This window comes from Dryas octopetala, chromosome 5, assembly GCF_963921425.1.
Source record: "Dryas octopetala chromosome 5, drDryOcto1.1, whole genome shotgun sequence".
Taxonomy (NCBI): domain Eukaryota; kingdom Viridiplantae; phylum Streptophyta; class Magnoliopsida; order Rosales; family Rosaceae; genus Dryas; species Dryas octopetala.
In genome coordinates, this window is record NC_141370.1 from 20,029,656 (window position 1) to 20,047,126 (window position 17,471).

Sequence of the window (17,471 nt, forward strand, 5' to 3'; positions counted from 1 at the left end):
AAAGTAATATACAAAACCAACAAAAATGATATGTGACAGATAAAAAAATAAATAATTTCATAAAATTAAGAAAAGCACTTTATGAATGTCACCGCATCACTAGTACTGTAACAAGAAATAAACTTTATGATGAATTAATGACTGGGCCGAAACGACAGAAACTGAAGCGTTTCGAATCCAACACATGAAATCATCAAATTCATCATGACCATCTGGTCCTGTCATTTGTAGTAGGAGTCTGTCGTTTATTCTGTGGTTGTTGTTGTTGTCACCCTTCTCCTCATATACTTTGCAAATTAGCAACCCAAAAACATATGCATTAATTATTGAGAGTTGAATAGCTGTACTCACCGCCAACAAGTCATTGCAACTAGTCCAAGTCATATAACAAGACACTGTTACCTTCCGTGTCCTTTCAAAACTTGTTTATGCATGGCATGTGGATGTTATATGGCTCATTTGCCTGAGTGGTTGAGTGAGTGAGTGAGTGAGATATTGGGTTAAGAGGTTTCAATGATTTTAAAAATTGATAGGCCCTTCTCTGGGTTTCGCCGCTTCACAGATGTACACCTCTTCGACAACACAACTAATTCACTCCATTACGTTAATCCTCGGATTGATTATTCCTACCTAAAAAGATACATAAACATGAATTTTACCTTTTTACCCTTTTAATATTATTAATTTGATAAAATGAAGATGAATTAATTAAGATGGTGGTTGGCTTACCTTAATCCCTTTTCCTTCCAAAGTTTTATGTACTTCCATCAAAGTTTTGATAAAGTTTTGATACCAGTCATATCAATGGTTGAAACTCCTATGAAATCAAGTTTGAAACATAATATTAGACAAAATTGATAACCAATACTTTGTAGTTTATTATTTTTTTATCTAGAACAGGAAAAGAGAATTCAAACATAAAATTTTTCTAACATATATAAGTAAGAGAAATACAACTAAACCAATAGCTAGTTGGTTATTCATCATGTTATAATCTCATATTGTTACCTAAGAATTCCAGCAAAACATGCTCAATCGCATCCTCTTGCGAATCTAAATTAGTCTGCTCCTCGTGAATCCATCTCAATATCCTATTCAAATTTCAACTAAATCAGTGTCACTACAAGAAAAAAGGGTTTGGGAGAGGAACGAAATTCGTCGCCCAAAGTAGAGTTTCGTCGCCCAAACGTTTGGGCGACGAAATGAGTTCGTCGAGCGTTTGGACGCCCAAAATGTGACGCCCAAGAGTTTGGGCGACGAACTCGTAAATTTCGTCGCCCAAAGACACCTGGGGCAATGAATTTTTTTCGTCTCCTAACACATAAAATTCGTCGCCCAAAGCATGTTTAGGCGACGGACAAATTTCGTCGCCCAAAGAGGGTTTGGGCGACGAACACACTTATTCCTCGCCCAAAGCATGTTTGGGCGACGAAATTATCCGTCGCCTAAACAAGATTTGGGAGAGGAATAACTAATTTCCTCGCTGGAACGTGCTTTGGGCGACGAACACCCTTATTCCTCGCCCAAAGAAGGTTTAAGTGACGAACAATTTCGTTGCCCAAACAGGCCTTGGGCGAGGAATAAGGGTGTTCGTCGCCCAAACATTCTTTGGGCGACGAAATTTGTCCGTCGCCCAACCATATTTTGGGCGAGGAACAAGGTGATTCGTCGCCCAAACCTTCTTTGGGCGACGAACAAGTTCGTCGCTTAAATATATTTGATTTAAAAAAAATTTTTTTATTTAAATTATATATATGAATTTAATATTTAAAAAAAAAATCTTTATTCAAAAACTATATAAAACAAAATTAATAAATTTATATATCCAAAATATCCATACAAAGTAGAAACAATTTAATTCATACATACATACAAATAACTAATGGCTCCCTAGGTCAGTAGCATCATCGACACCGGTGGAGGAGTCTGGCATGCACTGGTCAATGTTGGGCGGCAGCACAAACCCAGGTACAATCCTGGCCAACTGGCCAAACATCTGCTGCATCTGCTGCACCTTACTCGTCTGCTCCGCATATGCCGCTCTCGATTCTTCTAGCTGACCCTTCAACAACTGCACTTCAGTGGTCAGGTTGACTAATTCTGCAGATGGCTGAGATGAAGACCCGGCGCTGAGATCACGAACCCGACCCGCTCCCATTCCGCGTATCTCCCTACCACGCCTAACACCCAGTGTCTCCGTCATAATACAAAGACCGGCATCGCGATCGGGGACGGAGATCGACTCCAACGGAGTGTCCGGAGGGTACTGGCTGGCCACCTCCTCCAAATAACTCGCCTTCTTGGCGAGCATCTCAGCCTTCAAAATATTGTACACAAGTTAAGAATTAGTAAATAAAATACAAATATTTAAAATTGTGAAATAAAACTAAAATATAAAAAACTAACGTGCTTCGTCTTGCCCTTGTCGTTGCCGGGTCGGGCATAAACATCCCCGTAGTTGTCGACCTCCGGAAATTGCGAACCAGCCTGAAAAAGAATGTAATGTTGACAAAAACTCAAACAATACTAAGGAATATATATATATATTAAATTAAATAATAGCGCACCTGACGATACGACTCCACCCGGTATGAGAAGGGCATGGAACCACCATGATGATCAATCATTGCGGGCACTTTCCGGTTCTGAAAATTGGCATTCGACTTCCTCTGTTAAATATTAAGCAAATTGTAAATGCACATATTAGTGCATACACAATAAAGGAACAACATAAGAAAAAATAATTTTGAAGTCCTAAAATGATATAACATACCAAAAATTCCGGACTCTGAAAATGAGTGCACAACCACTGCCACTGATCAAGTCGAGCTGCCATCTCCGGAGGAGGGCTGTCCAATGCCTCAGCTGCCGATCCAAACATGTTATATTGTCTGTGCAGCTCGTGCTTCCATTGTGTGTAAACTTTTCTCAATAACTTCTCTATATACCTAGCTACATCCGGATCCTCCATCCGAATGTCATAGTTTACCTGAAGAAAATGTAATTATCAAATTGTTAGGAATGATCCAATTAATCATTTTATATTAATCGAAATATACTCACAGAAATGGAGCTCATAATGCTCCTCTTGATGGCGTCATCAACATTTTCCCAACTGGGGAAAAGCATGGGGCATTCACCACGGATAATCGATCCGACAAAGGAAGCGAAAGTACTATGGACCTCCTTGTTCGGTCGTAGGTGATCTTGCTCAAGAACGATTCGAATCCTCTCGTTCGTCGTGCGAGTGATTCGGGATGCCTTCAACCCCCTACTAATCCCCCTCGTGGTTTTGGTACCTAGAAAAGCAAATATAACATATTAATTTCACAGTAATCTTATAACATCTAAATAAAATTAAACATAAACACAAGTGATGTGAAAACATTTTTCTTACTCTCTGATGATGAGGCAGTACGAGTGGATGATGCAACATTATCATATGCACTATAACGGTGACCACGCCGGGCCCTCCGTGCCGACTGAATCGCAGACCCAGTACTAGATGAGAGATCTGGGGGTATCGCCGGGGTCGATTCACCCTGGGCTATGAGGTCGGGCTGTACTGCAGGGGCGGGCTGGGCTGCAGGGGCGGACATGGATGCTGAACTGGACCTCCGAGATCCACCCCTGTTCGAGATCAAACTCATCTGCACAATTCAATAAATATTTATGTTAGTAAAAAAGAAAACTAAATGTAACATACAAACTAAACTATAATTAATCTAACAATATACATATAAGCATACAAACAAACTATTAAATTTTAGCGTATAAAAACATACAAACTAATTGATCAATTTTATAATTAATTTTAACATACAAACTAATTCACTCAAAAATTTAATACAATTATATATGAAACATTAAATACTAAATCATACAAAAACTTAACTAAAAGATAGATTAAACACATACCTCACCAAAAATGCAATTATCCTTCACAACAAATGCAACACTATCCTTCCTTCACCAAAAAAATAAATCATTGTCAAATATGAGCCCAACATCAATCTAAATTTAGATTTCACAACCAAACCACTAAATTAAAAAAACCCACAACATTAACTAATTACCACTAAAATCAGAAATTTCACAACCAATTTATGCAAAATCCACAACAAGTACAAAATCCACAATATTAGAAAACATAAAAAACAGAAAATACCATAAAAAACAGAAAATACAAAAAAAAAAAAAAAAAAAAACAGAAAGTACCATAAAAAACAGAAAATACAAAAAAAAAACAGAAAATACCATAAATTAAAAAAAAAAACAAAACAAAATACCTGTGTGGGCGGGGGGTGTTGAGCTGGTTTCGGCTTCGAGGGGGGGGTTTTGGGTGAGCTGGTTTCGGCTGGGGGGGGATGGGTTTCGGTGGGGGTGGGTTTTCGGGGGAGGGTGGGTTTCGGGTGGGGGGTGGGTTTCGGCGGGGGTGGGTATTCGGGTGGGGGGTGGGTTTCGGCGGGGGTGGGTATTCGGGGGGGTGGGTTTCGGCGGGGGTGGGTTTTCGGGGGGGTGGGTTTCGGTAGGGGGGTGGGTTTTCGGGGGGGGTGGGTTGCCGATGGGGGTGTTTTGGGTTTCGGGGAAGGAGGGAGGAGGAGGAGGAAGGACGAGGGAAGGACGAGGAGGAGGGAGTGGCCGGCGCGCTGAGAGGGAGTGAGAGCTGAGAGCTGCGGGAGGAGGAGGGAAGGAGGAGGGACTGCTGCGAGGGCGAGGGAGTGAGTGAGAGAGAGTGACTGAAGTGAACCCAGAAATGGGTTAAACTTAAAGACTTTGGGCGAGGAATTAACAAGTTCGTCGCCCAAAAGATACTTGGGGCGACAGAATCAAGTTCGTCGCCCAAAGTCGTTAACTTTAGGGCATCGTTTTATCCCGCCATAATTTCAGAATTTGGGCGACGCACCGTTCGTCGCCCAAAGATAAATTTCGTCGCCCAAAGTTGAATTTTTTTATGAACCATGATCGTTCATACGTTCGAGCTCCAATACCAAACTTCTAGATCTCCAATTGACCTAATATTTTAGAAGAATGATCTTTGAGTGACAAACTAATAAATGAACGGTTCAGATCGTTAAAAACACAATCGACATATAAGGTTCTACATATAAATCAGTGGATTTTACACTTCAATAATAAAATTCTATTAACTATTTCGTTCAAACCTTGTCGATTCAATAATTGTGAAGACAATAACGTTATTACAACAATCATAGTCGTTCATCATCTATGTTCATACGCAAGGATCATCCTTGCAAAAAATCCGCTCAATCAGAATTCATCTAGCCGTTCGATTATGATTATAAAAACCATGATCTTTCATACACACTAAATGCTAAACCTAACTTCTACTTGTCCGATTGAGATAATTTTTTGTATGGATGATCTTTGAGTGGGGGACTAGCCAATGATCGGTTCAGATCGTTAAAAATATAATATAAATATGAGCTTCTACATATAAATACACTTGAAGAGTATAATTCTATTAACTTTTTCGTAGAAATTTTGGCGATTCAACAGTTTGTGAAGACTACAATGTGATTTCAACGATCGGAACCGTTCATTCTATTCGTTTATACTGGAAGATCATCTCTGCAAAAAATCGGCTAAATCGGAATTCATATCATACTTCGATTCGTATTAGAAAATTCACAATCGTTCATAAGTTCAACCACCGTTACATAACTTCTACATCTCCGATTGAGCTAATTTTTTGCATGGATGATCCTTGAGTGGGGAATTAAAATGAATGGTTTTGATCTTTAGAAATACAATCGTATCGTATGCTATTACATATATAAAATTGTAAACAAAAAAATATTCTTACTTTGGGCGAAGAACTACAAATTTCGTCGCCCAAAGTGATCTTGGGCGACGAAATGTAAAGTTCCTCGCCCAAACCATTATTACAAAATGATCAAGCTCCGATACCAAATGTTTACATCTCCAATTGACCTAATTTTCTGCAAGATTAATATTTGAGTGAGAAACTAATAAATGAACGGTTCGGATCATTAAAAACACGATCGACATATGAGGTTGTACATATACATGAACGGTTTTTGCACTTGAAGAATAAAATTTTATTAACTCTTTCGTTAAAACCTTGTAGCTTCAATAATTGTGAAGACCACAATGTGATTATCACGATCAGAGCCATTCATCATATATGTTCATACTCAAAGATCAACCCTGGAAAAAATGGGCTCAATCGGAGTTCATCTATCCGTTCGATTATTATTATAAGAATCAAGATCGTTCATACATCCTAAATGCCAAACCTAACTTCTACATCTCCAATTGAGATAATTTTTTGCATGGATGATCTTTGAGTGGGGCACTAAGGAATGATCGGTTCGGATCGTTAAAAACACAATACAAAAGTGATTTTCTACATACAAATACACTTGAAGAGTATAATTCTATAGTTTTTTCGTTGAAACATTGTCGATTCAAGAATTGTGAAGACTATACTGTAATTTCAACGATCGGAGCCGTTCATTTTATTCGTTTATACTCAAACATCATTCCTGCAAAAATTCGCTCAAATCGGAATTCATCTACTCCATTCATTAGTATTAGCAATTTCTTGATCGTTCATATATTCGAACACCGTTACATCACTTTTACATCTCCAATAATCCTAATTTTTTGGAATGCTGATCTTTCAATGAGGAATTAAAAATTGAACGGTTCGGATCGTTGGAAACACGATCGCATTGTATGATTAACATACATATAATTGCACCAAAAAAAAAAAGGGAATGACCCTTTAGGCGACGAACGAATTCCTCGCCCAAACCACAAACCATATTTCGTCGCCCAAAGTATGTTTGGGCGACGAATGTGTAAATTCCTCGCCCAAAATGCTTTTGGGCGACGAAATATTGTGTCACCCAAAGTATTTTTGGGCGACAAATTTACATTTTTCTCGCCCAAACACACTTTGGGCGACGAACATGTGTATTCCTCGCCCAATGTATTGCTAAATTAATTTTTTGTCGCGTGAGTTGAGGCGACGAGATCATTTCGTCGCCCAAAATAACTTTAGGCGAGGAACGTGTTTTTCGTCGCCCAAATGTCCTTTGGGTGACGAACATGTCCGTCGCCCAAAAGTGTATGACATTGGGCGACAAATGTTCTTGTTCGTCGCCCAAAGTAATTTGGGCGACGAATATGTGTTCGTCGCCCAAAGTTCCGTCGCCCAAATATGTTTTTCTTGTAGTGGTTTAATTAGAGTTAAACTCTAAGAAAAATCCTTATTTATGCTAGCTAACATTTTGAGAGGTTATATACATATAACAATATGTATAATATACATATATACATATATAGTTGGGTTGCATATATTAATACACAATTAATATTACCTCTCCCTGACATAGTTGCCATTTGCAAAGTAAAGTGAGGAACCAAGTTGCAGGACAAGGATTCCTGGATTCTTTGTTGCTTCTGGATATTGCTCCATATATATATGTCACGGTACAAAACTGAGTCTGGTAGTTTTCCAAGCTAACAAGTCCCAGGTCTGGCCACATAAAGAATAGATCTAACAAGACTAAGTCCCACCTAACCCAATCAAAAACAAAAAAAAAAATCAAATTGAAGGTATAAATTAATATGAATTAATTGTTGGATATGTAAATCGATCTGATTGACCATATATGTTACTAGACTGCCAATTTGAATAACAGATTTAAAATAATATTTTATATAATAATGTGAAATGTAAGATATCGATCAAACTATTTGAAAAGAGAAAATTCTTACGGAAAGTATGAGGCCGTAGTCCATGCTTATGAAGGCAACACCAATGAAGGCAGTCATGCAAATACAAAAGTCGAACTTGTCAACCCTAAAGAGTTTAATAGCCTCTTCATAATCGATGAGTACAAGCGTAGCAGAAATGATAATGGCAGATAGAGCAACAAGAGGGGTGTAACTAAAGAGAGGAGCCAAGAACAAGAGTGTGAGTCCCATTAAGACTGTCATCACTATGTTTGACATTGCTGTCTTAGCTCCTGCATTGAAATTCACCACAGTTTTTGAAAATGGTCCTGCAAAAATATATATCAATAATGAAAATATTAGGTAGTAATTAAGTAATGAAGTGGTTTGATCTTTCAGTACTTCATGATAATTTAGGTATGTGATTTGATCGATCACTTGGATAATTTAATTAATTTTATTTTTATTTATATACGTACCAGAGGTCAAGTAGCATGAAGTGAAAGATCCAACAATGTTCATGAGGCCAAAAGCTACCATTTCCTTGTTCCCATCAACTTGGTCATTTTTCATTAAGGCAAAGCTCCTTCCAATGGCTATTCCTTCCTGCAAATTAATTAATGTTATTCTGAAATTAAAAATTAATTATTAACTAATTAATCTACCATTAAAGTCTCATAATCCAAATTAAGAATGAATTAATAGATGAGTAATGAATTAAGGTTCTTACAGCCAAAGCCAAAAGACCTGTAACAGTCCCAGCTTTCAGAACAGATGAAAAATATTTGAGGTCGAAGTTCAAATATCGAATGGAAGGAGGATTTATTCCTTTCTTCAAGTCACCCACCTGATCGAGATATATAACATAAATTAGAAATGTACGTATAAACTTTGTTATCTACAAAGGTCATTTAGTTTCCTTAATTAATTACATGCCAGGCACACTAATTAACTATACAAACTTTTTAGCCGATTGAAAGTTTTTTTTTTTACCAACAATAGTGAGATTTCAATTCAAGATGTTTTTCGACAAAGAAAAAACTGGGTGTCATCAACTAGCTAGCTAACTAAACCAGCCAAATGGTCGTTAACAATTGAAAATATATTATCATTACACAGATGAGTGTGTTCGTGTGAAGAGAGAGAGAGAGAGGTCACCATGCAGGTACTTAGTAAACTGGAGAAAAATAAGGAAGATAATACCAACAAGTACACTCTCCCACCTCCACTAAATTAAGAAAGAGAATTAATATTAATGCCACTATATATTATCATCATATATATACTTAGAATTAATGATGACTTTATTAATTCCAATTAATGATCCATTAATTTTTTGGATCCAAATAATTAACCTCATTTCTGTGTTTGAAGATAGTGAGCAAAACAGATACGACATCGGTTTTGGTTGTGAAATGCTTCAACCCAAAAAAGCCCTTCAATTGTTGCAAGCAGATTAGAGTTGCAGTCCCTCCCATGAAGCCAGTGATGGTGGAATGTGATAAGAAATCCACCAAAATCCCCAGCATACAAAAACCTAGAGCTGCTTGAAAGATGCCGGTGATAAAGGTCGTTGTAAAAATCAAGTGAAGGTACAACGTCGGATTAGCTGTTGGCGGTGCAACTTTTCCAATGGTTTCTGCAATAAGCAATGAGCATGATCCCACCGATCCCACTGCTAGGTGCTTCGAGTCTCCGAAAATTACATAAATTACGGGCAGTATAAAGCTCGAATCTATACATAATATAACACAATTAATTAACACGTAGATAACTTATATTAAGTGACATATAAGTGAATGCATATTTCTATTGGATTTAACACTTGAATTGTCTGTTCTGATATCATGTTAAAATTTGAATAACGCTCAAAATATTATATTTAATTTATAATAAATAAAAAACTTTACATTCTCAATGTGGGATACAATTCTCTCATTATTAATAAATTTGCAGTTTGTGCTCGATCATCAAGCTAGAATTTGCAATATTATTGTGCATGCATGTGATGGGACTTACAGAGGCCAATGATGGGAGGAATCCCAGCGAGTTTGGCATAGCTAATTGCTTGAGGGATGGCAAGGGTAGTGATGGTGAAACCAGCAAGCAAATCAAACTGGAACATACCAAAATTGTATTTGGGAAGCCATTGGAGGATGGGAATGAAGTATTGTAAAATTTTCTTGGCTCGACCAAGTGGTTTCTCATTCTCTAATTGCTTGAATGGATCGTCGGGGAAAAAAGTTTCCTTGAGGTCTGATTTGAACGTGGTGGAAAACCCTCTTGGGGCTGCAAAGCTCACCATGTGGTTTGGTTTGATCATGGAGTCCATACTCACTCTCACCACACAGAGCACGTAGTAGAATTTAAGAGAGGAGAGGTTAGGAGATTTAAAGCTTCTGGGGTTGATTGATATTGATTAATGATTATATATAATTGTTAAAATGAATTTTTGATGACTGAAAGAGACACCATTGGAATTGGCCTCTTGCAGCTAGCTAACCACGTACCTTCAATATATCCCTCGGACAAATAGAAAGGAAGGGTTTTTGGTTTTTCATTTTGTCCAAGAGTTGGATTAAAATGGTTTTATATAGTAGTTTAACAATAAAAATGTGTATATAGTAGTTTATATTAATCCAAATCCTTAATGTGGTGATTACAAAAGATTATTTCCTGGTGATGTTCGATCGGTAGTTACAAAGCCCAATTGCAGCACTTCCACCTAAATTTTGAGGAAAAAAAGTCTTTAAAAATTGACTGTAAAAAAAAAAGAAAAAAAAAAAGACTGATCTGTTTGCAGAATTTGCGCGCAGTGACAGCAATCGATACCAACAGCATTGATACCATGTACTCTGAACTGAAACTGGCACTAAACAACAAACTGGGAGCCTTGGAGGTAATTAGAATCTAACCCATCTTCCTGCCAAAAAGCTAAAAATAAAATTTTCACTTTTATCTACCTATTAAATTTCTAGCTAGCTAGGAAGAGTACAATATTACAATTCATTCTATGCTTGTTTTATGTGTAATCACTGTTTTGCTTGTCAATTACTGGGTTTTACCGACATGCAATCAACTGTAATGAGAAAATCTCCATCAATTAATTAAAGATTCTTGGATTACATTATTTGTTCTATAAAAAAAATTTAATCTATTTAAATTGAATGCTCGATTGGACTCTATTAATTATTTGGCGGGGAAAGATGCAGTTGCTGACATATATCACTTTGGAGGCCATGGGGCGACACTGTTATAATTAATTACCCCTAATTAAGTACTAGAATTAACGTATTCGGTATATATCCTCAGCTAGCGTATTCATGCCACGACCCATTGGCTTAATTTATAACAAGAAAATTATGAAATACATATATTAATTCGTGAAAACCATTGGCTTAAGCTTAACATGCATATATAATAAGTTTGTCACTGGGATGCATCAATAAGAAATTAAGTACATATAATCAGTTAATTATTAATTATAATACAATACTGTCATACATACGTACTGACAATTAATTAGCTGGGTACGTTCAGATAAGTAAAGCATTAACACAAGTTACACAATGGTCATCCAGCACCGCTAGCTGCCTAAACAAAACCATTATGCATGCATGTCCATATATATATATATATATATATTAATAATTAATGTCTCCCTCCACCACCTATACCACCACCAGCACCGAATCCTCCTCCTCCTCCAATGCCGCCGCCACCACCAACGCCACCCCCAAATCCTCCCCCACCACCACCACCAAATCCTCCTCCACTGCCTCCACCAGCTCCACCACCTATTCCTCCTCCAAATCCACCACCAGCACCTCCGCCAATTCCTCCACCGCCCCCACCTCCACCGCCTCCGCCACCACCTCCTCCTTTGCCAATACCTCCCCCAAACCCACCACCACCAACACCACCACCTGCCCCTTTTCCAATACCACCTCCAGCTCCTCCACCAGCACCAGCACCACCCCCAATGCCTTCACCGGCACCCCCTCCACCACCAACACCACCGCCTGCCCCTTTACCAATACCACCGCCTGCCCCCTTACCAATACCACCTCCAGCCCCTCCACCAGCACCACCACCAACACCACCACCGGTGCCCACCCCTTTGCCAATGCCACCACCACCACCACTGCCACCCCCTATTCCTCCTCCAGCACCACCTCCACCGCCAATTCCTTTCCCTATACCACCACCTTGATGGTGCTTCTTATCTTTTTTCTTATGGTGCTTGCCACCACCGCCAATGCCACCACCAGCCCCTCCACCAATTCCCCCACCAACAGCTCCGCCTCCACCGCCACCACCGACTCCACCTCCAGCTCCTCCACCTTTTCCAGTACAATCCGGCTTTCCAAGACCAATGCCAGGTTTTCCAGAACCATAACTATAACCGTATGATCCCTTGCCAAAATTAAAAGAATGCCCAAAACCAAACCCTTTCCCACCTCCAAAGAAACCACCTGATCCAGAACCCCCAATGGAACCTGGATAGCCATCAAAGAACCACTCTGGCTTTTTCACTTCCTCAGTAACGCCCTTCTTCTCCTCTAACTTCCTTCCTTGTACGCACTCATGACAGAAGCTCGCCACCATACAAAACCACAAAACCGCACACACAAACTTCCCCACCAAGATCGTTGCCATATTTAGCAATTAGCACACAGCACAGCTAGTTAGTATACAAGATGATGAGTTGATCTCTTAATTGATTTCATGGGTCATGGGCTAGCTGGTCTTTATATAGAAGCTAGCTCTAGCTCGAGCTTGTACAAACTCTCGATCTATTAATCTCTCTATGATCAATACATGACAGCAATATTGATAGTTGGAAGTTGGTGTAGTGTGTAATTGCTTCGCCGCTAGCTAGCTTTACAAACAGTCAGTAAGTCCAGCTCGATTGCATGCTTGTTTACGTGAATTGGTTCGTTTGCATTCATGGACCCCGTGACTACTGCCAGAGGCGGATGGGGAAACGGGCCCGTCACGGCCCATCCATAGTTTCAACTTGAAGCCCCAGCTTTGTTTTTTTTTTTTTTGGTCGATCGAGCCCTTCCTTTATGTCTCTCATTGTGACATGTGTTCTGTCACTGGACTATATTATCGATCAAAACTATATATAAAAATGTTTTTTTTCCCCTCTAATGAATAATGATCCTTATTTACTCATTGCATTCAGTGTGTGACGTTAATTTGAAAGCTTCTACTGTTTGGGAAAAAAGTTAGTTGAAGGTTCAAACATCATAAGCCCGAAATTCTTGTAGTGATTGTTTCCACTCAAATCTTATTAATTGACATACAATTAAGGAATAAGAAGAAAACTACTTCTGATCTCAAGAAATCTGCATTTCTCCAAATTTTAACACAATCAACTATATATAATATCTCACGAAACCCCACAGTATTTGAGTGTGATGTTGACCGGGGTTTCTTGATATTAATATTGCTCATACAAAACTCTAATGTTATCAATGCTCAAATTCTTATGAATGTGTTTATCGAGTCTACTGTCACTCAGATAATGTGGCATACATATCATGCTAATTATATGATGATCGAATTTATATATTTATAAGGTACAAACTTTATAAATATATATATTTATAATGACATATAATGAGCAAGCTTTTCCTACTATTTTAATATTTGAATTAATTAATTTTTATTATTGTTGAAATTATTTATAAAATGTTTTGAGAAATTGGGGAGAACAAAATAATCGTTTTATAGATTTGTGCGCTTAATGAAATGCATATGAGTTTGAATGTTTTCTTAACTTAGTTATAAACCCTTTATGTTTTATTCTGTTAAAAATTTTATCACTGTCTAGATGTTTCTCTAACACTTCAGTAAGTTAAACTCAGTTTTATATACTATTTATATTAATTTGAGCAGGTAATAAAGAAGCCAAAGTGACTTATAGTTCAAGCATATATATATGGTTAAGACGTCAATAATGAGAATCAAAAAGTATAAATTAATTGATTGTAAAAAAGTGAAGGAATGAAGTGTTTTTTTTCTTCACAATAAGTGAGTATATATTGTAATCTTTTATTCAATTATTAAAGTTGAGTGGTTAGGTTATATTGAATAATTAAAGTAAATTAATGAGAAAATAAGGGTTGAAGATTCAACAAAAATGTCTTCCATATCACTCAATGTATATATATGATTATATAGTCAAAATTAATAAAAAATTTTATATAATGTAGTATTGAATTGCAATTTATCAACTTTACGGTATTCATATGTTTGAAATATTTATCGTGGAACAAATTTTCAGATTAAATTCATAATCAGCTGTTGGTTTTTTTTTCATCAGAAAGTGGTTGGTTTAGTATAATTTTTCTCTACAATTAAGATTATAGCTAAGTGTCTCCTCCCTAGTCCTTAATAAAAGTAAATTACTGTAAATAAACTCATCTAAAAAATTGGAATGATAAATATGTTTATTTTGTCTAAATAAATTTCACGTTATGTTATGTTCTATATTTTTTGCACCGAACATTCGGCTCGTTAAAGTGAATCGGTCAGTTATTGTATTTTTGCAAGTGGGCCAACTGATTAGGTATTTTTTCATTTTGAACTTAAAAAAAAAACCCAAAAAATAACTTATCAACTTTCTTTTAAAATTATTTGGCCAAAAAAAAAAAACTTTCTTTTAAAATTTTAAAATAAAATAAATTTATGAACAAAGGATAAAATAAAATAAATTATCAACTCAAGTAATCAGGTACACCGATACCGTCGATACACCCAATAACGACAATGTTTCTTTGATAAAAAATGGGACATAGAAAAAAACAAAATCCGCGTCCATTTCATTTTAGTTTTTACGAACCCATCGAGTAACCCGTTAACCCGAAACCTTTGGATCTAAACCCTAAGCCAAATTAGGGTTTTCCTCAGTTCTCGGTCTCAATTTGATTCCCTCTAATCACCCATAATTCTCAATTTGAATTTTGAGGAACAGAGCACTTACATAAATTTCAAAATTCTCAGGCAAAAACCCCCCAAGTTTTATGTTCATTGGATAAATTTTTCACCTTTATCGCTTATTAGAGTCCGTGGCTCTGAAGTTTTGGATTTTGTGCTCAAATGGACGACATTGACGACGATGCGAGGTACCATTCAAAACCCTACTCTTTAAACCATCATCAGTCTTCTAATCGCCGAAAAATCCATATCCGAAACACCCCATATTCTCGCCCAGTTACCAATCGGTATGAAGAGGAAGACGACGACGAATTGGACAAGGTCGATGAAGAAAATTACCAAGAGGACAATGATGAGGAAGAGGACGACCGGCACCCACAGGGGTTAAATCGGAATTTTGACGTGGACGATGATTTTGAAAGGCACCCAAAGAAGAGGAAGCTGAAGAATTTGGATTCAAGGTACGAGTTTGCGCCTCGCGTGAAATTGCCGTATCGGGGTCCGAGTTCTCGGGCCGAAGAGGATTGGACAGAGCACGCGGTGTTTGTGCTGTTAGAGGTTTGGGGGGATAGGTTTCTTCAGCTTGGGAGGAAGAGTTTGAGGTCTGAGGATTGGAATGAAGTTGCCGAGAAAGTTTCAGAGGCTTCAAAGATTGAGAGGACGGACACGCAATGTAGGAGTATGTTGGATATGCTTAAGAGGAAGTACAAGAAGGAGAAGGCGAAAACCGAAGAAATGGGGTTGAATTCAAGCAAATGGGCTTACTTTAAGAAGTTGGATATGTTAATGGCATCCTCATTGAGGCAAGAATGTGGGCTTGCTTGTGGGGTTGATTCTGGCGAGTATGTGTTTATGAATACCAGGGTTTATTTGGAGCGGTCAAATAGGTTTGATGAGATGAGGGATAGTCCCGGTGAGTCGGAGACGGATGACGATGAGAATGGGAATGATCCGGATGTGCTTCCCCCAAGAAAGGCCAGGCGTGGAGGGGATGGCGAGGAAGGGTCTTCGTTTAGAGTTTTAGCAGATTCTATTCAGAAGTTTGGGCAGATTTATGAGAAGATTGAGAGTAGTAAGAGGCAGCAAATGATGGAATTAGAGAAGATGCGGAGAGATTTCCACAAGGAGTTGGAACTGCAGAAGAAGCAGATTCTTGAGAGGGCGCAGGTGGAGATTGCGAAAATTCAGGAAGCTGATGATGACGACACCGATGCTTCTGCTGAGGATCTCAGTGAATGAGGCTGGTGAGGGTCTGTATGATATTTGTCTTTGCTTGAACTTACTTGGCATATTGAATTGCTTGCCACAATTCTATAAAATTTGTGTTTTGTCTTTCTTTTGTTATAATTTCTGAGACATTTTGTATTATGATAGGTTCAGTTTGCCGTAATTGTATAATGTTTTATTGCTTGCTCCAAACACATTATTGCATTTGCTTTATTCCTTTGTTGAAACTGACTTTCATATGTTAACTTGTGTGAATATATGTTTCATGGTATTTCTCCATTGATTGAGTAGCCCTGTTTTGGAAAGCATTTGATTTACTATGGTTTTTTTTATTTACTACTTTTAACGTCAAATACATTAAAGATATGGTCTTAATGTTGTGAGCACTCTCCCTTCCAAAACATTAAAGATATCTCCATGCATGTCATGAGCACTCTCCCTTCCCCCAGAAACCAATAACCCACATATCATGACATGCATGGGAATGTAGATAGATCTTCATGTTTGCAGGAACCACATGTGTTGTGTGTTGAGGCTTCCGTTATCTGTGAGATGCATGATTTTTACCTTTAATAAGGGGAAAATACTAGTGACTTTAACTACCGAATTGATTGAATAAAACAGAACATTAATTCTGTATACTACATGCAGAACAGATTTGGGTACGAGGACCACACACAACTTGGTTGAGGTCATCTGGGGTACATTGTCAGAGTAAAGGCTTTTAGACTCTCAAACAATAGGACTTGCTAGCTTAATGATTTTGATAATTTGGGAAGATCTAATTTTATTGGTGCAAATTTTTGACATTGACTCCTTGACGTTGTTGTTCACCATTGTAAATGTTTCACACATACCAGAGTGATCAAGAGCTGTCTAGCTTAGCTAGAAAAATCTCCCTAGGTTCTGTTGTTTTGTTCATGGGTATTATTTCCATTGTTTCTAGCAAATACTACTTGCTTTGGTGCCCTTTTTCATTGTTCCTGGTTGCAGAATGATCTAAAATATATTTGTATCAGTTCTTTGTTTATGTTCTTTAGAACAAGATATTGTTAGTGTACTCTTTTAAGGTTGAAAGTTGTCATTGTCAATTTTATTGATTTAGAAACATTTTATTGTTAGTGATGGAATTTCGTTGTCCTAATTTCTTGTCTCAGGACTTTTGAGAAGGATGGTGGCATCGGAATCTGCTCTCTAGTGTTTGGAAGAGGAATATCTGCTCTCTGCTGAAGTAGGCTTTTGCTATCATTTGACTTCTTTTGGAAGTTCTATCTAATTTTGTAACTACTGGCCAAAAAAGAAACTTTATATGTAATCTGATAACCATGGAGGCTTTTGATTAATATTAACATGTTACTGTAGCATCTGTTATATTCACTTCAGACATTTTCAGGAATATGATTCTTCATAAAATTGGAATCCCTTGCAAAAGTTTGTTCATTTTCTTGAAATCTGCATTGCTGCGATTTTGCATTTATGTTCAATAGGAGTAGATCTTTGATTTCCCTCGAGCAGAATACAGATATACATAGAATTGTACTCAAATGATGTAGATCAGACTTTAGGAG

The 17,471-nt window shown here is 37.6% G+C and overlaps 1 protein-coding gene and 1 pseudogene across 2 annotated transcripts; one reads left to right on the plus strand and one right to left on the minus strand.

Moving 5' to 3' along the window:
• Window positions 1-591: 591 nt before the first annotated feature.
• Window positions 592-10,060, minus strand: LOC147285457 (putative sulfate transporter 3.5; annotated as a pseudogene).
• A 4,505-nt stretch (window positions 10,061-14,565) lies between these two features.
• Window positions 14,566-17,335, plus strand: LOC147285458 (Alcohol dehydrogenase transcription factor Myb/SANT-like family protein). Of its 2 annotated transcripts, none has more exons than XM_086244315.1 (2): window positions 14,566-15,926; window positions 17,061-17,335. In XM_086244315.1, exon 1 carries the CDS (start codon window positions 14,839-14,841, stop codon window positions 15,913-15,915), a length of 1,077 nt encoding a protein of 358 aa, XP_086100441.1. In that variant the 5' UTR covers window positions 14,566-14,838; the 3' UTR covers window positions 15,916-15,926; window positions 17,061-17,335. The 2 variants fall into 2 exon arrangements, with proteins under 2 accessions (XP_086100441.1, XP_086100440.1); XM_086244314.1 differs by having other exon boundaries at window positions 14,566-15,920.
• Window positions 17,336-17,471: the final 136 nt, after the last annotated feature.

What these genes read in the sequence shown, in the direction of transcription:
- LOC147285458 (XM_086244315.1), top strand. Translation starts at nt 14,839, where the DNA reads ATGGACGACATTGACGACGATGCGAGGTACCATTCAAAACCCTACTCT.